This window comes from Thamnophis elegans, chromosome 3, assembly GCF_009769535.1.
Source record: "Thamnophis elegans isolate rThaEle1 chromosome 3, rThaEle1.pri, whole genome shotgun sequence".
Lineage (NCBI taxonomy): Eukaryota > Metazoa > Chordata > Lepidosauria > Squamata > Colubridae > Thamnophis > Thamnophis elegans.
In genome coordinates, this window is record NC_045543.1 from 24,927,771 (window position 1) to 24,951,195 (window position 23,425).

Below are 23,425 nucleotides of genomic sequence, written 5' to 3' on the forward strand. Positions count from 1 at the left end.
TTTATGTGAAAACAGAGTTTAATTAAGATAGATTAATTAATCAGTATACATGACATAACACAATCAAAATTAGACTGGTCCCTGCCTCATGGATCTTATGTACACAAAGAAAAACAATTATGAGGACAATGAATGCTAGAGAATAAAAGATAACAATATTAAGGAAAAATGCGAGAATTAAAACAAAGTTGAAATTTAGCAAACACCCTGTCCCCCCCAAAAGCAAGATGGTAAAATCATAAGCCTAAGCAAAATAGATAGTGTAAAGTATGAGAAGAAAGACTGGTTTTGATGGTAAGATCTTGAAATTCAGATTTAAAAAATGAATTTGGATAGAAGAGAATAGTCATAAGCAGAATTTAGTTTAAGGAACAAAGAGAAAAAGGAAGTCAATGGAATGCCTGTATGCAAAATAATTTCAAGAATAATTCCCACTATCTAATAAAAGTGTGGACATTTAAAGTTCTCATATTGGCTATACACATCTCTAAATATGGGCTGGGGAAAAACACATAACTCAAAGTGCTCCCTCATGACTACATAGTAGTAAGAACTGAAAATGTGGCAATCCTTAAAAAAGGCCTCTCTTACCTACATTGTAGAATTATTAAAATCAATGTGGATTTGCCACTTTGAGGGAACTGTGGTTCCCAAACTCCCTTCTCAACTGAGATTCTTTTCTTAGGTCCAGTTACTAAAAAGATGTTGTACTTATAATGGCTTAATTTGGATATAAATCTTATTAAGTGTAGTATACTTTATAAAGTAGACTCCATGACACTATTTTAATCTTAAGATATCAATACAATAATACAATACAATAGCAGAGTTGGAAGGGACCTTGGAGGTCTTCTAGTCCAACCCCTGCCTAGGCAGGGAACCCTATACCGTTTCAGACAAATGGCTATCCAACATCTTCTTAAAGACTTCCAGTGTTGGGGCATTCACAACTTCTGGAGGCAAGCTGTTCCACTGATTAATTGTTTTAACTGTCAGGAAATTTCTCCTCAGTTCTAAGTTGCTTCTCTCCTTGATTAGTTTCCACCCATTGCTTCTTGTTCTATCCTCAGGTGCCTTGGAAAATAGTTTTGACTCCTTCTTCTTTGTGGCAACCGCTGAGATATTGGAACATTCTATCATGTCTTCCCTAGTCCTTCTTTCTATTAAATTCATGGTATTGGACCTGGGTACTTGAGAGACCGCCTGCTGCCAATTACCTCCACTAGACCGATTAGATCCCACAGATTAGGCCTCCTCCGAATTCCATCTGCCGGCCAGTGTCGACTGGCGACTACCCGGAGGAGAGCCTTCTCTGTGGCTGCTCCGACCCTCTGGAACGAACTCCCCGTGGAGATTCGAACCCTCACCATCCTCCAGGCCTTCCGCAAAGCCCTTAAAACCTGGCTGTTCAGACAGGCCTGGGGCTGAAGAACTATTGCCCCCGTCTCGAATTGGTATGACTGTTGTGCATTTTAAATTATGTATTGTTTTTGTGTTGTTTTAATTTTCTGTTTGTATCCCCCTTCCCTGGTTGAGTTGTGAGCCGCCCTGAGTCCCCTTTGGGGGAAAAGGGCGGCATATAAATAAAATCAACATTCATTCAACATACATTAAATTAGACATACCCAGTTCCTGCAACTGTTCTTCATATGCTTTAGTCTCTAGTCCCCTAATCATCTTTGTTGCTCTTCTCTGCACTCTTTCTAGAGTCTCCGCATCTTTTCTACATCGTGGCAACCAAACTAGTCTTTATTATTGAAAAAGTATCTGACTACTGTATATCTGCATCATAGAGCCATGTGAGCTATGAAATTTGGACATAATTAGTAAATAATCGACTTCCTAAAACCAAAAGCATTGTTGTAACTCACAGCTTCACTAAGGACTAGTTAGTATGTAAGAATATAATGGTCAATTATATGAAATGAAATGGGATGCTATTTTCAGTGATGCTAGGCAATGGTCCATGAGCCTTTTTCACCAGTCCTTTCCATGGGGCTCACCAGCATTAGGATAGAAAAAGAGATTCTGCCTGTATCTGAATGTATACCTCACTTTTGACTTTTCCAATAGCATGAAAAGCAGTCAGTGACTTTCATGAGAAAAAAAATAGCACAAAACATCAGAAGAAAATAGGAACATGTTTGAAATGAATGAATTGGCTGTTATATGCTTCAGAAATAGAAAACAGGATGAACCATATGGATTGCACCAAATCACCCTCTTGGCCCTGATATTTGATAGCTGCTACTCTACTGATAAGGTTCTTCCTTATAAGTATTGTGCATTTCTATGAACAGAAGAGCAAAACCCAGTATAGTCTTGTGCTTCTATATTAATAATATGAAGTATTAATTGAAAAAAATAGGAAATACCTCTTTTAGAAGGGCAGAATCTTCACTTTCAAGAATTTTCTGCTTTTTACTTACACCTGGCTTTTCTTCTTCATTACTACCTATTTTGATTTAAAAAACAACGGCTGAACAGAACAATTTTATCATTTAAGCTATGAATAACTGCACAAATTACAAAGATTTCATACTGTCATATTTTTAAAAAAGTAAATTACAATATATCAATATTGTGATTATTTAAGAGCAATTCTATAGATTTGTAAAATACTATGGAAAACTGAATAATATATCTAATGTGAGACAAGATGTAATGTAATGACTAAGAAGTACAGGCTTCTCAGTCTGCACAAAACAATGTTTTACCAAAGAACCCAAAAATTTGTGTGTGTGTGTGTGTAACAAAATATATACACATAATTATAATATAGTTATATGTCTATATGTATGTAATAGTTATATGTATAACAATATGTGTATGTTATAGTCAGTGTACCTCATGCTGGCTAGGGAATTCTGGGAGTTGAAGTCACATATTTTAAAGTTGCTAAGGTAGAAAAATACTATTATAGGTTACGCTACTCCATCAATACTTACATGTAGTAAGTAATAAATCATTCATCATTGTAACAGACACAATTTTCAGCAGTATGTCTTTAGTTACTTAAAGAGCATGTTTTAATGAATAAATTATACCCTACTGTATCAGTGACAAAATTCTTCCCCTCTTCTTCATCGTCAGAGATTTATTTCTAAAAGAAAATATTAGCAACTATTGCATACTAATTTTAACTGTCTTTTTTATTATCAATGTTCAGAACCATTCTCCTTGGTTATAATAAAAGCTACAAAATATGGAAAGTATATTGGCTCCATTCAAAGCAAAATAAAAAAGTGCATTTTGGTTTTGGATTATCATATTAATAAGAAAATAAAATATTTTAAGACTTTAAGACTGCTCAATGTAACTTACATAAACAGTCATTACTAAATACATCCTTACCTAGGCAGACAAGCAATTATTTAGAAGACTTAGATTCTATAATTTTTTCCATGTGTAAACACTCTAGTAATATTAATTATACAATCTGATGTATGCATGTTAAAGGACATAGAGTTTACAACTTCTGTTTAAATAACTATTATTTTAATTTATGATGTACTAAAATTCTTAAAATGCAGTTTACATTTAAAATAATCCTACCAATACATTAGAATTCAGATACAATCTGTTTTGTTCTCTCTCTATACTATACCAAACAGAATATATTATTGAAGAATCTTTGCTCATTAGTCTTTCAAAACCCTTTTCAGATGAAGAAAATCAACTAATAATAGTGTTTTTTTTTTTTAATGAGAGCCACCATCAATATGATGTCTGATTACCATTTCATTACTTACCGTATTTTTCGGAGTATAAGACACACCAGAGCATAAGACACACCAAGATTTTGAAAAGGTAATTTTTTTTTTAAATGTTTGCACTCTACAGACCTCCCAAAGTCTCTGCACCTCTCGTTTTTTGTGAGAAATGAAGCATGCAGAGTTTGAGAGGCCTGCAAAATGCTCCTAGGGACTGGGGGAAAAAACAAGCAAAAAATGGCCAGTTTTTTGCGGAAATGGGTGTGGTTTTTTGCCCAAAAAGGGGCATGCATAGCCTTTAGAAGGTTTGTAGAGTGCTCCTCTACAGGAAAAAAATAACCAAAAAAAGCTCGTTTTTTGCTCATGTTTGCCCTCCCCAGCTCCCAGGAGCACTTTGCAGGCCTCCCAAACCCTCTGCACGTCCATTTTTGTGAAGGGGGCAGGTTTCAGGAGGCCAAAAATGCTGTATTCAGTGTATAAGACACATCCAGACTTTCACCCCCTTTTTTGGGGGGGGGAAGATGTGTCTTATACTCAGAGAAAATATGGTAATTAGAAATATAGTTAGTTGGTTCCAAATTTGAAAGCAGCAACAATACTTTATAATTAACATAGTATAAAATCCTGATTATGCTGATCTTATCTGATCCCAGTGGAGTATCTTCACTACATATCTCAATTCTGCTGCTGACACAGTATCGAATCTCAAGCAAAAGTAAATGAATTTCTATTATTCCAAACTCCAAAAGGAGAATTTAGTAAAGGCAACTGCCATGATGACTTCCACAGCAAATCTATCTCTACACTTACCATTTTTAGAGGCTGAGATTGACTGGCTTGAAACCATTAGATCTGCTGTCAGCATCCATTCTGGAAGCTGTCTTTTTCGCTGAGCAGGTCTTGATTCCTCTATTTTAGGAAGAGTAAACTAAAAAAAAAAGTAAATATATTGTTACATATTTTGCAAAGATTAAAAAAAGAATAATAATGCACGAGATCAACGATAATTCTTTTCCATAACTGCCATAATATTTTTAGAATATACCTTATATTCCTATATTTATGCAACTGCATCATGCGCTAGTCAACTCATGTATGGATGTTCTGAAAGTCCCTGAAAACCTAACAGTTCTTCCTGGCCCTGGAGGAGAGTACAGATAGTCCTTGACTCATAATAAATTGCTTAACAACCATCCAAAGTTATGATGACTCAAATAACCTGTCCTGCAAATTACAATTGCTGCATCATCTCTACAATCATGTGATAGCAATTCAGATGCTTTGCAGCTGCCTCGCATTTATGACTAGTTGTAGCTCCCATAGTCACGTGATCAGGTTTTGTGCCATAGGCATTAAGCAAATCATTTGCTAAATGACCATGGTAATTCAATGACCATTGTACAAGTAGTTGTAAAATTGAGTCTGGTTATGTGATAACATGGTTTATGACCATAACAGCTTACAATCAAAATTCCGGACTCAATTGCGATAATAAGTTGAGGGCTACAGGTTATTGTTGTTGTTTGATTTGGTTTCTGCTCTCTTCTTAATGACTATGATCTGTTTCTTGGTATTGTTCTTTATTCAGAGTAGGCAAACTGCCAAGAGTCATTTATTTGTATCCTGCCTTTATTGTTTTTACAAGTAACACATGTAAAATCTTCCTCTTCCTGTTTTCCCGTAACAACCATCCTGTGAGTTGACCTGGACTGAGAGAAAGTGACTAGCCCAAAGTCATCAAGCTGGCTTTCATGACTATGGTGGGACTTTTGAATTCATCGTCGCCCACTTTCTAGCCTGGAACCTTAACCACTAGACCAGGGGTGTCAAACTCAATTTCATTGAGGGCTGCATCAGGGTTGTGTTTAACCTCAAGGGGCCGGAGTGGGTGTGGCCAGGGTGGCCATGGCCAGTTTTACATCACTCGTATCGGGAGCGCCTGTGGTGGTCTGACCGCTCTGCCAGAGAAAACAGGCTCCCGAGCTTTGTTTTTGGCTGCTACAGCCTCCTGCAACACTCTGCCAGAAAAAACGGAGCTCCATTTTCACTGACAGAGGCACCGCGGGCAAACCTTTCACTGTTTCCAGGGCAGCCCTATGAGCCAGATCTAAGGACCTCACGGCCCTTCCTTGAGTTTGACACCCCAGACCAAACTGGTTCTTAAGAGGGGGATGGGGAGGATTATAAAATATCCCTTGCTAGACATTTCATAACTCTGTTAACAAAGTTCTTCTCTCATAATACAGTACTGCTCCCTATCCATGTTGCTTTTATTCTCCAGCCCCAACAAAGACTTCCAAAAACGTTATTCCCAGCAAGTTCAACAAAGACTATTCCACTCAGTAAAGAGATGTATTTTCAACCTCTTTCACTGGGTAACGACTCTTTATATGACAGAAATAACTTCATCCTCAACAACCTCTCTTGAGATGCCACCCGTGATCACGAGATTTAAACTAGTAATCCAGGCAGAATTCACATTCACCTGTCTGGATTTGAATTTATATTGCATAGAGGTATAGGAAGACAGGCAGTAAACCCTGAAGACATCTTGGATAATAGATTGATATCTATGTTTTAACCCAGCGGTCCCCAACCTTTCTGGCTTGACAACCCAGCCGGGAGGGGGGGGTGTTCTATGTGAGTGGCAGGCACTTGCCACTTGCACAAGTGGAGCTGCGCATGTGCATTCACCCGCCACTCATGTGGCCCAGTTCTGAACAGGCCAAAGTCCAGTAGTAGACCATGGCCTGGGGGGGGCGGGGTTGGGGACCTGTTTTACCCTACTGGTCCAGCCCTGCCACTACAGGTGCTCTGAAAATACGTTTTCTATAACGTCATATTATATGCGAAAAACATCATCATAAAATTCATTTAACTTTTCTATTAATAAAATTGCAGTACACCAAAATTGAAAATTACCCTCTCTGGGATTTCGGTTGCTTTTTCCATAAGTGAATGTACTTCTGAAAGTTGGTTTTTGCTAGAAGAAATTGTTGATTGTTCTGAAGGCTGACTCTGAGATCTCATGGTAGACTGCAGAGTTGTGGGGATTTGATTTGGTAGGTCTTCTACACCACGATTATCATTTTTCCTATTGCAAATAATAAACCTTTTAATGGCAGCAGATTGACAGAGATTGCTATACATTACTTAGTAGAAGAAATGAAGAATTAAAAATATAAACTTGTAACTTATATAGAAGTTATGATCTGGAGCTCATATTATTTCAGTGGAATTATTTTTATTGTTTCTTATAGTTGCTGCAGTTGTTTTATTTGTTTTAACCCTTTTTATTTTGTGCCTTCAAGTCAGTGTTTGACATCTGGTGACTAGTCCCTACAGTATTCTTTGCAAGATTGCAGAAAGGGTTTGCCATTGTCTTCTTCTAAGGTTGGGAGAAAGTGACCGGCCCAAACTCACCAACATAGATTGAAGAAATAAACAAATTCAACAATTCTACGAGACATCAGGGCAGTCATGGGTGCATCCTGAAACATTTAAATATTTGACACAGCCTAATTTCAGTACCTACAGAATAGTCCAAATTCTACTTTTAAACTATAGATGATGTAAACCCATGTCTTAAATATTAAACATTATAGTGCCCCCTACTTTGGAACTGAAGGAAGACATTTTTTTTTGGTGCCTAAAGTTTTTTTTTCTTTTAAAGTTGCCTAAAACTGATGTCCTAATATGAATTATGGAAAAATGTAGATTAAACAAATGTGCAAATCTTTCAAAATATTGGAATCCAAAGAAGCTTTTTTTCTTTAATCTTAAAGGAGCTATGTCTTTTCCAGGCTTGTTTGCTGCTTGGAAAGCTGATACCATTGTTGCTGCTAAACAAAGTGGTTCTGCATGTGCCAAGGGACAGCTGGAAGCTGCTTCAAACAGCTGTGCAAGCCAGGAAAATATAACAATGGATGGTTGCTTCATATGTGCGCTTGCCTGTTCCAAAGAATGCATTTGAAGAATTTGTACAATACAATGTAATGAATCCATATGCTATATAAACTTCTGGTAGTTCTTCCATGATAATAGAGGCATGTACACAAGTGCTACAGTATCTTTTTTTTTAGTACAAAACAAATGCTGTTCATAGACAGGAGAAAAATAAATATTTTATGTTAAATACTATGAATTTAATGCCCTACAAATGTAAGGTAAATTATTCCTTGCTATGTTAGTAAAGCTAATGTTCCTACTTCATTCTATATCTGGAATGAACTTTTGACAAAAAAAATCTCTTTTGTTCAGAAATACTATACAGAAGTTTGTTTCAGTGTTGTCTTTGAACTGTCATTACAATTTTCATTACTTTTTGTCATTTTGAAAAAAAAAACGATATTTCAATTATCTAACAGTACAAGAACATTGAATATCTATCTATCTATCTATCTATCTATCTATCTATCTATCTATCTATCTATCTATCTATCTATCATCTATCTATTTTTATTCATAGATTTTCACGGGTGTAGGTATGCTGGTCTTGTTGTATTCGGGTCTTTTCCCATGTAAGATTGAGATTGTCTTGGCAACGTTTCAGCAAGGTCTCACTCGAGGATGGCGAGTGAGACACCCCCCCCTCTCTCTCTCACATACACATATATGTGTATGTGTGTATGTGTGTGTGTGTGTATACACACACACACACACATATACATACATACATACACACACACACACAAACACACTGCTCAAAAAAATAAAGGGAACACAAAAATAAGAATGAATGAAATATTCTTATTAAATACTTTGTTCATTACATAGTTGAATGTGCTGACAACAAAATCACACAAAAATTATCAATGGAAATCAAATTTAGCAACCCATTGAGGTCTGGATTTGGAGTTACACTCAAAATTAAAGTGAAAAAACACTACAGGCTGATCCAACTTTGATGTATTGTCCTTAAAACAAGTCAAAATGAGGCTCAGTAGTGTGTGTGGCCTCCACGTGCCTGTATGACCTCTCTACAACGCCTGGGCATGCTCCTGATGATGTGGTGGATGGTCTCCTGAGGGATCTCCTCCCACACCTGGACTAAAGCATCCCCCAACTCTTGGACAGTCTGTGGTGCAACGTGGCGTTGGTGGATAGAGTGAAACATGATGTCCCAGATATGCTCGATTGGATTCAGGTCTGGGGAACGGGCGGGCCAGTCCATAACATCAATGTCTTCGTCTTGCAGGAACTGCTGACACACTCCAGCCACATGAGGCCTAGCATTGTCTTGCATTAGGAGGAATCCAGGGCCAACCGCACAGGACATATGGTCTCACAATGGGTCTGAAGATCTCATCTCGGTACCTAATGGCAGTCAAGCTACCTTTGGCGAGTACATGGAGGGCTGTGCGGCCCCCTAAAGAAATGCCACCCCACACCATTACTGACCCACTGCCAACCGGTCATGCTGGAGGATGTTGCAGGCAGCAGAACGTTCTCCACGGCATCTCCAGACCTTGTCACGTCTGTCACATGTGTTCACTGTGAACCTGCTTTCATCTGTGTAGAGCACAGGTGCCAGTGGCGAATTTGCCAATCTTGGGTGTTCTCTGGCAAATGCCAAACGTCCTGCATGGTGTTGGGCTGTAAGCACAACCCACACTTGTGGACGTCGGGCCCCCATACCACCCTCATGGAGTCTGTTTCTGACCGTTTGAGCAGCCACATGCACATTTGTGGCCTGCTGGAGGTCATTTTGCAGGGCTCTGGCAATGCTCCTCCTGTCCCTCCTTGCACAAAGGCAGAGGTAGCGGTCCTGATGCTGGGTTGTTGCCCTCCTATGGCCTCCTCCACGTCTCCTGATGTACTGGCCTTTCTCCTGGTAGCGCCTCCATGCTCTGGACACTACGCTGACAGACACAACAAACCTTGTCACAGCTCGCATTGATGTGCCATCCTGGATGAGCTGCACTACCTGAGCCACTTGTGTGGGTTGTAGACTCAGTCTCATGCTACCACTAGAGTGAAAGCACTGCCGGCATTCAAAAGTGACCAAACCATCAGCCAGAAAGCCTATGAACTGAGAAGTGGTCTGTGGTCACCACTTACAGAACCACTCCTTAATGGGGATATCTTACTAACTGCCTATGCTTTCCACCTGTTGTCTATTCCATTTGCACAACAGCATGTGAAATTGATTGTTAATCAGTGTTGCTACCTAAGTGGACAGTTTGATTTCACAGAAGTGTGATTGACTTAAGAGTTACACTGTGTTGTTTAAGTGTTCCCTTTTTTTTTTAGCAGCGTATATACACACACACACACATACACACAGAGTATTGTGCAAAAGGTTTAGGCAGGTGTGAAAAAATACTGAAAACAAAGAATGCTTTCAGAAATATAAATAATGATTGTTTATTTCTGTCAATTTTCAAAATACAAAGTAAGCGGAAAAAAGAAAAATCTAAATCAAATCAATATTTAATGTGATCACCCTTTGCCTTCAAAACAGCAGCAATTATTCTAGGCGCTCTGGATCCCTGAAAAGGGAGCCCCTTCTCAGTCCTTGGGCAGCAAGCTGAAGTGAACCCATGCTTGGACACCAAGCAGCGCCTAGAAGTTTGAAGTAATGGCTGATTGTATTTGAAGGACAGCACTTTGGTTATTCATTTCAATAACCATTTCTCTTTTCAACTTTCTATGTAAGTCTAGAAAAATACGTAGCTATTTTAACAGTAGTAGTAATTGAAAATAATTATTTTTAATTATACAATCACAAATAATTGTATAAATAAGCTACCTCCTTGAAAGAGAAATTATTTAGTTTGACCTATGAAAATACTGTTATCTATGAACATTCTGCTCATCCTTTTACACACAGTAAAATATGCATAGCAACTCATACCGAATACCGATTAAGATATCCAATTACAGAACTAAAAGGGCTAATTTAAATACATATTCATATTAAGGCAGAAAGGAGAAAACAAGAACAAAAAAAGCACCTCCATTTACCTTCTAAATCTATATTCACTATCTATAAAATAGACAGTGAAAGACAACTAAAGTCACAGCTTTTCCACCTTAACAGCAATATAGAATTGGAGCTTCCGAAGATATGTATAATCATGCAAACAATATCTAAGTAAATTCATCTGTGCACTCCTATTAAAGATATAGAAGCCTTGCCCTTTTTTGGACCATCTATATCTGTGATGGCGAACAGGTGGTACACGGAGCCATTTGTTACGGCACAAGAGGCGTTGCCCTATCAGCTCCAGTGCACATCCGTGCGGTGGCCAGCTGACTTTGGCCTTCTTTTAAGGCCGTTTTTCACCCTCCAGAGGCTTCCCTGAAGCCTTCGGAAGGGCGAAAAACAGCCCTATGGGCAACCTGGAAGTTCAGGAACAGTGACTTCCAGTTTGCTCGTAGGGCCATTTTTCGAGCTCCGGAGCCTTCAGGAGCTTCCCTGAAGGTTCTGGAGGGCAAAAAATGGCCCTATGGGCAACCCAGAAGTGACTTCCAGTTTGTCCGTAGGGGCGTTTTTCACCCTCTGGAGCCTTCTGTTTTTCACCCTCTGGGCCTCTGTTATCGCTCTCCCCAGGCTCCTAGAAAGCCTCTGGAGCCAAGGGAGGGCAAAAAAAGTGCACCTAAAGCAGGGGGTGGGGGTGTCGTGCGCATAGCATTATGGGTGTGGGCACCACGTACCCCCCGGTGCTTCTCCTGCTTTTGGCACGTGATGGAAAAAAGTTTAGCCATCACTGATCTATATTACATTATGGCTAATGGATCAAAATACAAGTAATAAGCAACATTACTCCTAAATGATTTCAACTGTGATCCATCAAATCTGAACACAAAAATACAGTATAACTAATTGTCTTATGGTTTCTTTATTCTGGTCATCCACTTAGATTTACGCAGATCTAAATAACTTTAAAACTGTTATTAAACTAAAAAGAAATAGTGAATATAATTATAATTTCAAGTACATAACTATAATACACAATATCCACTTCAACATGTACAACTGTAAGACAAGGTTCCTTACACAGAACTTGCATATTGTGACCTCTAGTGGAAATACGATATATGTACTCAATCAAACACCTAGCATATTATCAGTACGAGTCTCCTTTCAACTACTCAAAGTAAACAGTGATCTGCAAATTGGAAAGTACAATTGCAAAGGTTGATGAAATAAAAATGACCAAAACAACGTTCTTGGTAAAGAAATGTTATAACTTTCAGAAAACAACTTGAAAACTAAGATGTTATTCCAGTGGTAAACTGGCTATTTGAGATTTCATGGTTAGCCATCTGTATTTATTGCTTACGTTGGTTTTTCTTTTTGCATTTTACATCTTTATATGCCTTTAAATGTTTATTTGCATCAGAAATTATTTTTTTTCTTGAATTTATAATGAATGCTTCTGAACTCAAAAAGCGATTCCAACCTGAATTAGCATGCTGGAGGATGCCATAAGAATTAATTCAAAGAGGATAAAACAAAAGACGACTGGTGGAAGAAATGGTAGACTGAAAATGCCTGTGTGAAAAACAGAGCTGATGACTGCAGTGGAATGAAGAAAACATCAAGCCTCTTTGATTATTCCTCACCAGATAAACACAAGACTTGAGAACTCTGGTAAGTACTTGAGACTGCTGTTACTCACAAGGAGACAACTAGTCTCCTGCAGTTCAAAACTCTAGTAGAGGAGGGAAGTCATCTTTCTCAAATCCAGTCTGAAGTTTTGAAAGGATACTACTTTTAAACTTTCCACATATATGGCTTTCTTTCTTTTCCATTTTTATTTTCTACACTAGTTTTCTTTATAGTTTGGATTAGTTTTTAGCACTGCAATTATACACTTTAATAAAATTACTATAAAAACAAGAGTAACTGGTTGCATTTGCACTGCATTTGCATAGCACCAGAGGTTGCTGGCAGCTCATGAGGACTGATATTTTGTCAAGTAGAGCAAGGTAGGCACCTAGGAGCTGAGGTTGTATTTGCATAGCATCAGAGATTTCCGGGAAGAATATTTGCATTCAGCTCTGGAATATTTACTTTTTGCTGCTTCTTTTAGAAGTTAGACTTTAGGTGGTTACCAACTGGTGAACCTCCAGCAAACTTGATGGCTGAACAGCTATTAAATTCAGGGCTTTGCATTTTGCAACCAAATGCTATACCAGGGTCAGCAAACTGTGGCTCTGGAGCAGCATGTGGCTCTTTCAACCCTCTGCTGTGGCTCCCTTTTGCCGGTCGGCACCACAATTCATAAGGCTTTTGGTTAGGAAAGGTAGAGGAAAAAGATGCCGCACTAGGAGGAGACTCTATGGTGGGATAACTGGACTTCTGGTCGGCTCCAAATTGAACTGTGGGGCTTCCGGTTAGGACCTTTGTAGCTCTTTGCCGACCCCTGTGCTATACAATCCTTTTAAAATAAGGGAATAAATCATATCCTCATAATAAATCCACACCTAGGAAGGAATCTACATATCTGAGGGCAAGCTTCCTTTCTGGTTTTCAAATGATCTCAAGATCAAAGCCTTGGTCAGTAGCACCTCAAATCAAACCCCAGTTCAAGTTGGAACCCCAAATTATGTTTATGTTTGTTTATGTTTATTATGTTTATGTTTATTAGATTTATCCTTCTAATGTCAACCAAGCCACAATACAAGCTATATTAAAGTTATCAGGTGCTATAAAAAGATTGTCCTACCCAATGGGAATAAAATGTGTAGTCAACATGTAAATTACAATGTGCATGTAAGATCTGGTGAGGGTGGATTTGATTTAAATCAACTTCAACTTGATTTAAATCATAACTTTTAAAGAACAAGTGTCATCTCTTCCCACAGCTGCTATTCGTCTGATCAACAGTTGACTCACCGACAGTCCCTTCCCATTAATGGGACAACTGGTGATGGCAGCAGTGACACAAGGTGAGGGACATGGCAGGCAGCAGGTGAGTGGATGCCCACTAACAGGCGCTGCCATGAAGGATCTGAAATGACAAGTGCTCTTTAATGTTATATTTACAAGCTGCTTAGGTTTTACTTTCATTTTTATTGCTTACCCTTCCTCCCCACGCTTAGAACCTGGTGGTATAGATGCATTTATCTTCAAACAATCATACAGTTTGTAGTGTACACAGATTTGCAAAACAATGGGATAAAAGAATATTTCTGAACTTTGTTTTACGATTTATCGCACGGTCACTGTGAAATTGTGTGAATGCATCAATGCAATGCATGTTATCTCAGCTTGTAGAGCTTGGATTCATTGAATGAGTCTACCAAAAATCTAAATATTGCAAAATATAGTTTCATGCTACATAACTAAGCTCCATTTCATGCTGAATAAACTAAATTAATAATGTATCTTAAATAGAAAACTATCTTTAGATTTTTACTTCAAAAGCATTTTATTAAAATAAATGATAAATTTAAAGACCCAATTTAAATTTTAAAATCCGAATTAAATTTTTAAAAATGATTTTTTTTATTTTTAAAAAATGATTTTTTTTATTTTTAAAAATGATTTTTTTTATTTTAAAAAATGATTTTTTTTATTTTTAAAAATTGATTTTTATATACCCTGGATCTGGTGCAATGATCTGGATTCCTCTAACCGTACTCTTAAGTGGCTCAATCAAGCAACATCACTTTTAGCCTTTCCATCTTTCCATCTTTTTTTTTTTTTGCTTGCAAACAAAATGGTTAATGGTTTCACTTCACCAAACTTTTGCAAAAGACAAGCCCCCTAATAGACTAGCGGGGTGGGTCTAATTGCTTTGAATGCATGACTAGATAAAGGACGCTGTAGTAGTCTGTAAAAACATGCCAAAAATCTTGAAAAGCCTCATCAAGGTAAAAATTACCCAAATTTGTTTCAGTAAAGAGCCGTCTTGGAAGGAAGGTAAACTTCGCGAATGGACAGAAGAATGTATTCTCCTTCATTTGCCCACATTTGCTCCTGAATTCGCTGCCAGTGCCGTTCGTCGTCTCAGCGCAAACGTATTAAGACCAAATGGCACTCCTTTGGCGCACCGCTGTGGCACTTACTCCCCAAAATAGAGCCTCCTGCTATCACTGTCTCCCCGAGCGGCAGCGGCAAAGGGCGTCCATGGCACTAACTGAAACCCAGATATGGTAACAGGCCTCTCGCTTTTCCTCCCCCCGGATGCAAAATTCCACAAGGGGGAAGAAAAAACAGCAACGTACCGTCCTTCTTGTATATATTCCTCCTATCTGCTGAACTGAAAACATACCATACCGGTGTAACCAATAGCTCGCTGCCTTTTAAGAGAAACCACACTCATGACTGCGCCCACAATCCACTACGGAAATTCCGGCCTCGGCACCAAACTACATCTCCCAAAATGCTTATCGGCAAAGGCGGGTGTTTCCGAAATCCCTGGTTACGTAATTTGCAATGGGGAAGGAAGAAAAAAAAGTAAATAAACAAATCGACTGGAGAAGCCGTTAAAACCGTTAGTGGAAACGGAGGGCCGGGAACCAGCTGTGAGCGGCCTCGAGCCTCCTGCGTTCCTCGATGACGTGGCGATTGCATCCAATCACCGAATAGGGCCGAGCGGGGCAATAAAAAGCGGCGACAGGGTATTCGGGAATGGGGTTCCCAGCAGTCATTGGGAACCAAAGGTGTCTCGAGACAGTTGTGGTAATCTGTTGACGTACATTCTCAGGCGAATCCCTTTCAGTTTCGTTAACATTATACAGAATTGATGTGGCAAGTGCACAAATTTCCCGTCATAATATCCCAAGTTCGCCATGAAGGGTCCTTGTGCTCCGTCCCCTGCCCCTTAACAAAACGTTTTATAGAAGACAACTTGTTAATTGCCAAAACAGATGTTGATACAGAATTACATGTATCTTGTCTTTTAAAGTGAAAATTTCAATCCCATGACCCTCCAAATGTTGCCAAAATACTCCCTCTCAAGCAGGCTGGGGTTAATTGAGATTTCTGGAACATCAAATTTTCCCAAACCTGTTTGAGAACAAAGATGTACAATCTTTCTCCATCCAATAAAGGAGAATATTTGTAGCTCAGTGTTGAATGAGGGATCCTTGGGGCTCTCTGAGCTTGGTTGTTTTCTTGCAGATGTTTCATTACCCAGTAACCAGCATAGATGATACCTAGTTTGGGTAATGAAACATCTGCAAGAAAACAACCAAGCTCAGAGAGCACCAAGGATCCCTCATTTCAACACTGAACTACAAATAGTCTCCTTCAAAGTTTGCCATTCCTAACAATTGTATATGCACCCACAAACAACCCATTGTGCAAACTTCTGGGAGTGTCCAAGGACTCATCCATAAGCTTCATATATATCACTTTTTATTACAGCCCAGCTGCAACTGTGCAAGTAAAAATTTTACATATTTCAGGAGAGAGCTAATTAGTGTGTTAATTGATTGTGGTTTTTTTTCTAATTCAATGCATGAAATTTTTATTTGAGGTGTATGTTAATTTGATGACTATTAAAAAGTAAGATTCAGTACTTTAAAAAATATTCTGGAAGGAATCCTCAAGGCTGTTCAAAGTCACTAACTCCCAAAGAGAAAAACATAGTTTTTGATCCCTTTAAAATTATGAAGTTTACATTGCTAATTGCTTGCATTGTAACAATGTGCAAAACAACTACCAATTTCTTTGTTACCAGGTGAAATTTATTTACATTTATATAAGACTTCTTAGCTTATACTAAATCAGCCTCTCTTGCCAAGCTCCCTGTACTAATGCATTTTCCCCCTGATGTTGAAATACTAGGTTGCAACACAGTATCAGCCCCACCAGACATTCCAGGCTTCTGTGGGGTTTCCCTCTTGTCACCATCTTGCTGCAAAAGCCTTAACGGGCATTTTATGAGAAAATAAAAAGGTATTTTGGCTAGTTGGTGGGCAAGATGTGTCTCTTTTTTTAGAAGAATGCTGAAGATCATTGACAGCATCACTTAAATTTTCCTCCCAACCACACTACCAAATTCCTCAAGCTACAGTAATAGAAGGAATCAGACCATTCTTGTCAGGCTGTGAGCTTTATGTAGGAAGCAGAAGTCATGTAAAACTCTGAAGAGTCAAAACTTTAAGAATGCTAGTTATTGGTTCAATCAGAAAATCAGTTTTTTGACATATAAACCTACCTATCTATACTATTTTATCCTATCATATATTTTCAGATTCTGATCATTACTTTTGCAGGCCTGGCTGCAGCCATTATGTAGGATCATTGACTTACAATGGAGTTTATATGAATATGGATGAAAGTGTTAAGCTTAGCTTGGGAGGCCCAATTGCAAATCTACTCTCTGCCAGTCGCTTGGGACCAGTTGGTCTCAACCTAGCTTATGTCACAAGGTTCTTGTGAAAAAATAAGGGAAGATCACCATGTAAACCATGGTTTACCATGATGATCTTTTATTTTTCATTTCTTCAGTTCTGGAAGAAAAGGCAGGATATAAACTAACCAATCAATTAATAAATAAATGCACATGAATGATACCCAGATAGACCATGAACGTATCCTTACCTTCAAGCAAACCAATCATCCTAAATGGCCCTTTTTGCCAGTGAGACTGCCAGTGAGACTGCTCCATTCTACACAGAGCAGTAGCTTCGCTTCAACAGACAGCTCCTCAGGCCCAGCTGCCAAAACCTTTTTGTTGCAGTCATATAAACTTTTGTTAGTTTTCAAGCTCCAAGCAACTGTAAGTTGGAACTGAATAATAATAATGTGTATTAGTAATAAAGTAGTAATAATGTCTATTAGTAATGTGTATAATAAAGTAATTAATTAAATATTAATTAAAATAATAAAGTAATGTGTATTAACAAAGTAATAATAATGTATATTTGATTTATACCCTGCCCTTTTTTCCAGGTTCATATTCACAGTGAAGCAATACAGTCCAGTTAATTGTTTCATATCTCAGATGTTTGTACAAAAAATGAGAGAAATTATTTCCTTTGGCTCAGATTGGAAAACTTGTCTCTGTATAATTGCTACTTTTCAGTTAGTGTATCACTTCAAGATGCTCCATTTTAACTGAATAGAAAAAATATGCCTACCTCTGTGGGGACACACATACACAAACATCCTTATATATATGTTCCTTAAGAAAGGCAAAGTATCATTCAGAGAAAACAATAAGCAGTAGTATTAAAGCCAAAATTCCTAAAATGATTGTGCTCACAGTCACTATATATAGATATTTAGCACTGATATTTAACTAGAAATAGTGTTTTAATGACATTAAGTAGCAGCAAATGTTTCTAAATCGAGTTGATTACAGTTTCATTTCTGATACTTTATTTTTTTCAGAAAGGCTGAATGGTATTTAAACAGTCTAAACTATGAAAAAGGGTCTAAACAGAAATCATCTAAACAAAACCAGCAGACTGTTGAAACAACTACTTGTAAGAAATTGTTCTTTAAATCTTCCAACTGAAGAAACACAACAGTCAAGAGGATTTTGTGAAACTATTTCCACTAGAAGTCAGCTTAAAGATTTTTAGCAAACTTGACATTCACAGCTTGTGCAATGCCGCAATAACTTGCAAAAGCTGGAACCAAACCATTGAGCATTGTGATGATTTATGGAAACACCACTGTTTAAATATAAGAGCTGTCTGTCAGCGAGAGGTTGATGGTGACAGAGGAAAAGGGTACTCATGGAAGGTAAGTTTAATTGAGGCTTGATTATATTATGATTTCTTATATCTCATGCACTGTATCACTAAGTCTTTTGGCACAGTTGAAATTAATCACATTTTTTATGATTTTTACTTGGCACATTGATCTGTAGTATAAGCCTATGTTACTTGCCTTATTTTTTGACAAAACTAGAAAGAATATGACAGGATACAATATATTTCTGTAAGCAATTGCTTTTAAGGTTTGCACCTTAAGTTTTGTCTAGTAAGCAATTGGCAACCACTATAGATCAAAGATCTTTATAACTATTTAACATACCTATTTTACAACAGGTCAACCAGAAGTTTGGAACGATCTTGGAGGCTTTCCTGGAGTCTGGGGAGGGCAGAAGAAAGAACGGCCTTCCCTGCCCCCCCCCCTCTCCAGGAGGCCCTCCAGAAGCCAGAAACAGATCATTTCTGAACTTCTGGTTGGCCATTGGGCCCGTTTTTTGCCCTCCCAGTCTCCAGAGGCTTTCCTGAAGCCTGGGGAGGGCAACAATTCCCCTGCTGCAAAGGGAGGTTGTCCGTGCATGTGCAGGTGGGCTGGGATGCATTGCATTGTGGGTGTGGGGCACAGGGACGCATGCTATTGCGCATGCACACATAATTTGGCACTTGTTTACAAGAAGGTTTGCCGTCACTGGTTTAAGCTCTGAAACTTCTAACATGAGAATGTAATCATTTCCATGAATCACTAGTGGGCCAGCAATGTATTAGAAGTCCATTCTAATCTTTTTTTTTTCCTTAGAATAAATCATCCTTAAAATACTGGTTTCAAAAGACTTGCAATACAAATACAAAAACTATATGATGTGTAATAGTATGTCCTTTCTAATGAAAGGAGTTTACAGAGTTTTCACATAGTGAAATTATTCTTAATCCCAATTGGAATAATCTGCCTTGAAGTCAACTTGTAAGAAGATGAGAGTTGATTCTACCCCACCCCCCCTAATTATGGAATTGCTTGCAAGAGAAGGCTTTTTATACATGTATCTTTATTTATATCTCTTTCCTATTCTTCTCTTTTTTAAAAAAAATAGTTTTTATTAACATATTACCTTTAAAAACAGAAAGAAAAATAGAAGAAAAGACAAAACATACATAATAATATAAAGTAAATATACAGCCTTTTGTATCGGCACTCATTAGTTATACATTTTTTTTAAGCGTAAAACATACAGATACAAATACAATTTTAACAAACAACCCCCCCTCCCCTCCCCCCCCCCACGGTGACAGTCATTCACAGCCCAACTTTTTTCTTTCCTTCCTCATTGTTAGGTCTCTAAGCCACATCTTCTCATTACAAAGTTCAGGGATCTATTACAATACCCATGTTTACTTTTAACTTTCCCCATTTTAAGTCCCTGCTGTTCTCCTTGTCGCCCACATATACCATACGTTCCAGCTAAGATAATGTTCCGTTTCTCCTTTGCCCCTCAGCCAACCCGTCATTCTATCCATTTCTGCACATTCATAGATCTTTTTTAATTATAGCATCTTCCGACGGTATGGTAGTGGATTTCCCCAAAATTGTGCATAAGTTATTCTTGCGGCCCACAATTATATGTAGGCTCAATGCCATATTGAACTGCTTATGTTTTCTGGTTTAATGCTTAGTAGAAGGTTCTCGGGTCTCCATTCCATGTTTGCCCCGGTAACCTCTTTTAGCCATTTTTTAATCCTTTTCCAATATTTCGTGACCTCAGTACAGGACCACCAAATATGGTAGAATGTGCCATCCTTTCTTCCACATTTCCAACACGATGGAGATAACCCAGGGAACATTCTTGGCTAACCTCGTTGGGGAGGAAGTGCCACCTATAAACCATCTTGTATATGTTTTCTTTGAATGCTGTAGATATTGTAAGTTTAATGGTCTTACTCCATTTGCCCATTTCAATTTCATAGCCAAGGTTCTCTCCCATGCTATAGAAGGCTTTTGTCCATCTCTTCATTAGCATCTTGGCAGGTCAAAAATTGGTAAATCTTGATAACATTTTCTTGTCTCCACCAAACAAGATCTTATCTAGCCCCTGAGGGTTTGGGTAGATTCCAAACGTACCTTATCACTTTTAAACTTGCTTCTAACCTGTAAATATTCCCACCATTCCAAATTCTTGCCCTGCTGCTCTAATTCCATCTTTGTTTTCATGTTGCCATCTTCTGTCATATCTTTACATGTTATGTTTCTTGTCCAATTAAATACACTGGGATGCGTTAAGGCCTCTAATGGTGCCAACCAGCACGGAACCCTAAGATAGTATTTTTTCCTCATCTTTTCCCAGGACCCCCATCAAATCTTCCGAATAATGTCCCACGAAGTACCTATGGGGGGGTGTCTCTTTCTTGCCAGAGGGAGGCATTACCATCCGTGAGGGAGGTCATGTCCCTCTATAGCCAATAGGCGCCTTCTACTCAGCATCACCCAATCTTTCACCCATGTCATGATTGCTGCATTATAGTATGCTTCCCAGTTGGGTATTCCGAAGCCTCCAGTTCTCTACGTTTTTGCAATGTTTGGGCTTTAATTCGTGCTTTCTTGCCTTGCCATATAAATCGATTCACTATTGTCTCCAAGATTTTTTAAAAAAATTTGTCCAATTTAGTTGGTGCCGTTTGAAACAGGAACAAAATTTTGGTAATACATATGTCTTGACTGTCGCAATCCTGCCCATCAGAGACAGTTGTTTACCACTCCAATTAGTCATATCTTTAGATACCTGCTGTAGCAATTTCATATAGTATCTACCTGATAGAGGAACATCTCTCCGTGAGCCAAATTCCCAAGTATTGTACTTTGTGGGCCATGTTAATCCTAACAGGCTTTGTACTTCCCTTTTCTGGTTCAGAGTCATATTCTTAATTAACAGTTTTGTCTTCTCTTTGTTATACGTAGCCCCGCTATCCTACCGTACTCCTCTATTTTACGTAAAAGTTGTATCCCAGAAGCCATAGGGTCCTCCAGGATAAAAACAAGGTCATCGGCGAAAGCCTGGACCTTAAATTCCTGAGCTTTAGCTCGTAACCCTTTAATTTGTGTGTCACTTCTCACTATTCTAAGAAGGGGTTCTAATGTGAGGATAAACAGTAGGGGGGGATAACGGGCATCCTTGTCTTGTGCCTTTACCAATCTCAAAATACTGGTTTCAAAAGACTTGCAATACAATACAAAAACTATATGATGTGTAATAGATATGTCCTTTCTAATAAAAGGAGTTTACAGAGTTTTCACATAGTGAAATTATTCTTAATCCCAATTGGAATAATCTGCCTTGAAGCCAACTTGTAAGAAGATGAGAGTTGATTCTACCCCACCCCCCCTAATTATGGAATTGCTTGCAAGAGAAGGCTTTTTATACATGTATCTTTATTTATATCTCTTTCCTATTCTTCTCTAATGCTTTTATCAGGTCACGCTGCATAGAAACTACTGGAAAAGCAAAGTAAAGTATGAATGGCTGAGTGGAAAATTATAGCAATATTCAGTCACGGAGTAATTACCAGAAAAATGTATGTATCCTATGGATGTGGATACCTGGGGAGAAATCTTGGAAGCTGAACTGGAAAGAGTTTTATACAGAGGAAATTAGAGAGGAGTTTGTGTGTGCTTATACATGTTTGTGTGCATATGTGTGCCTGTGTGCATATGTATATGTGTTACATTTGTAGTTTGGTTTGTAGCTACTTTAATTTTACACTTTCCGAACTGTAAATATTTTAATTCTTTGTTACAAAATTTGAAATGCTATATGCACAAATAGTTCTTTGATGCTCATTAACAGCACTTTATAAATAATGTCAAATATTTATTAAGTTGGTGACCTAGTCTACTAGTGGCCCTTCCAAATGATTAGAACTACTATTCCTTTCAATGCAAGCTTGCAAGTCCATTAATGGAAATGATGAAAATTGTAATGTAAAATTTATGGAGGATACAGATTATTTATTCTTAAAGTGCATTGATTTAGAAGATCTTGCTGAATTGTTTGATTTATTTTGGTCATTGATCAAAATAAAGAATGGTTGACTAATCTGATTTATCTACTTATAAACATTTTGTTTCAAGATTGCAGTTATAGGTATTGATTAAATTCCACTGTCGTTTTTTAAATTTTAAATAGGCCTATACATGTGTGTATGTATAGATGTATAGATTAGGATTAAAATCCAAAATCATTACTCAACAATTGTGATATACGTTAGGTTTTTTACCACAAAAGCCTAATTCACATAGGATATGTCGTTAAGACAGTTGAATAGAATTCATTTTTTAAAAATATCATCTGAAAATTATAACACTTTCTGCAGAGGACAATACTTATTATTTGTCACAAGCCAAACTCATGAGAATTAAATATATGAATGAGTCATATCAAAACTTAGTGAGAACTAGACTCATAGCCTAATTGCACAAACATTTCCCTCTAAGTGCAATAGACCGATAATGTCAACTTTAAACAAACAAAAAATTACATCTCTTCAAAAGAAAAGCAACTGATATTTTCACAGCAATTTCAAGTCTGAAAGGGTTGATAGAATAAAAAACAATATTTTGTGATAGCCAACTATTTCTTCAACTGCAGATCTTTGAATCTACTTCCCACCAGACCCCAAAATAATTTTTGGTAGGTATCCAAGGATTGGGATCTGATAAATTTTGTGATACTGGGATATAGCAAGAAAGGGAATAATTGACAGGTCTTGAACACTCATAGTGCAACAGCATTGCAAATTTCTTTCTTCATTTGTCGTCATTATCATGGCCCATTTCTATTATGGCTGTGTAAGATCACCCATTTTAGGCATTTTTAGGCACAGAGGGAACAGGGAAAATGTATTGCACAAGCTTTCTTTGAAGTATTCCATTTGTGTCACCTTCAATGACCTGTTTCTTTCCATTTTTTTTAACTTTTTAATGTTGAGGAATTTAAATTCTTTAAAATACAGAAAAATATGTAACATGATTATCAGAAATTATAACCAGAGAATATTAAATGAATAATAAGCACTCTGGCTGGGTTAGCATTCTTACAAAT

The 23,425-nt window shown here is 37.8% G+C and overlaps 2 protein-coding genes across 5 annotated transcripts in view; one reads left to right on the plus strand and one right to left on the minus strand.

The window, feature by feature from the left end:
* APLF (aprataxin and PNKP like factor) overlaps positions 1-15,189 on the minus strand; it is a 28,149-nt gene extending 12,960 nt beyond the window's left edge. For 2 of the 4 annotated variants that reach the window (XR_004255059.1, XM_032214475.1), the window contains exons 1-5: positions 14,895-15,189; positions 13,561-13,675; positions 6,636-6,807; positions 4,524-4,641; positions 2,376-2,455 (exon numbers count right to left, since the gene is read on the minus strand). Coding sequence is in view for 3 of the 4 variants with exons in the window: in XM_032214475.1 (XP_032070366.1) it covers positions 2,376-2,455; positions 4,524-4,641; positions 6,636-6,807; positions 13,561-13,577 (387 nt within the window). In the remaining variant the exon portion in view is untranslated. Of the gene's footprint in view, positions 1-2,375; positions 2,456-4,523; positions 4,642-6,635; positions 6,808-13,560; positions 13,676-14,551; positions 14,726-14,894 lie in introns of those variants that run through there. The other 2 variants (XM_032214476.1, XM_032214477.1) reach the window with 2 other exon arrangements.
* FBXO48 (F-box protein 48) lies at positions 15,134-22,841 on the plus strand (the record flags this gene model as incomplete). The annotated part of the gene is given in 4 exon segments (XM_032213022.1): positions 15,134-15,192; positions 18,013-18,134; positions 18,137-18,369; positions 21,800-22,841. Coding segments are annotated over 4 exon segments (594 nt in total), but the record flags the coding sequence as incomplete, so codon positions are not given.
* Positions 22,842-23,425: the final 584 nt, after the last annotated feature.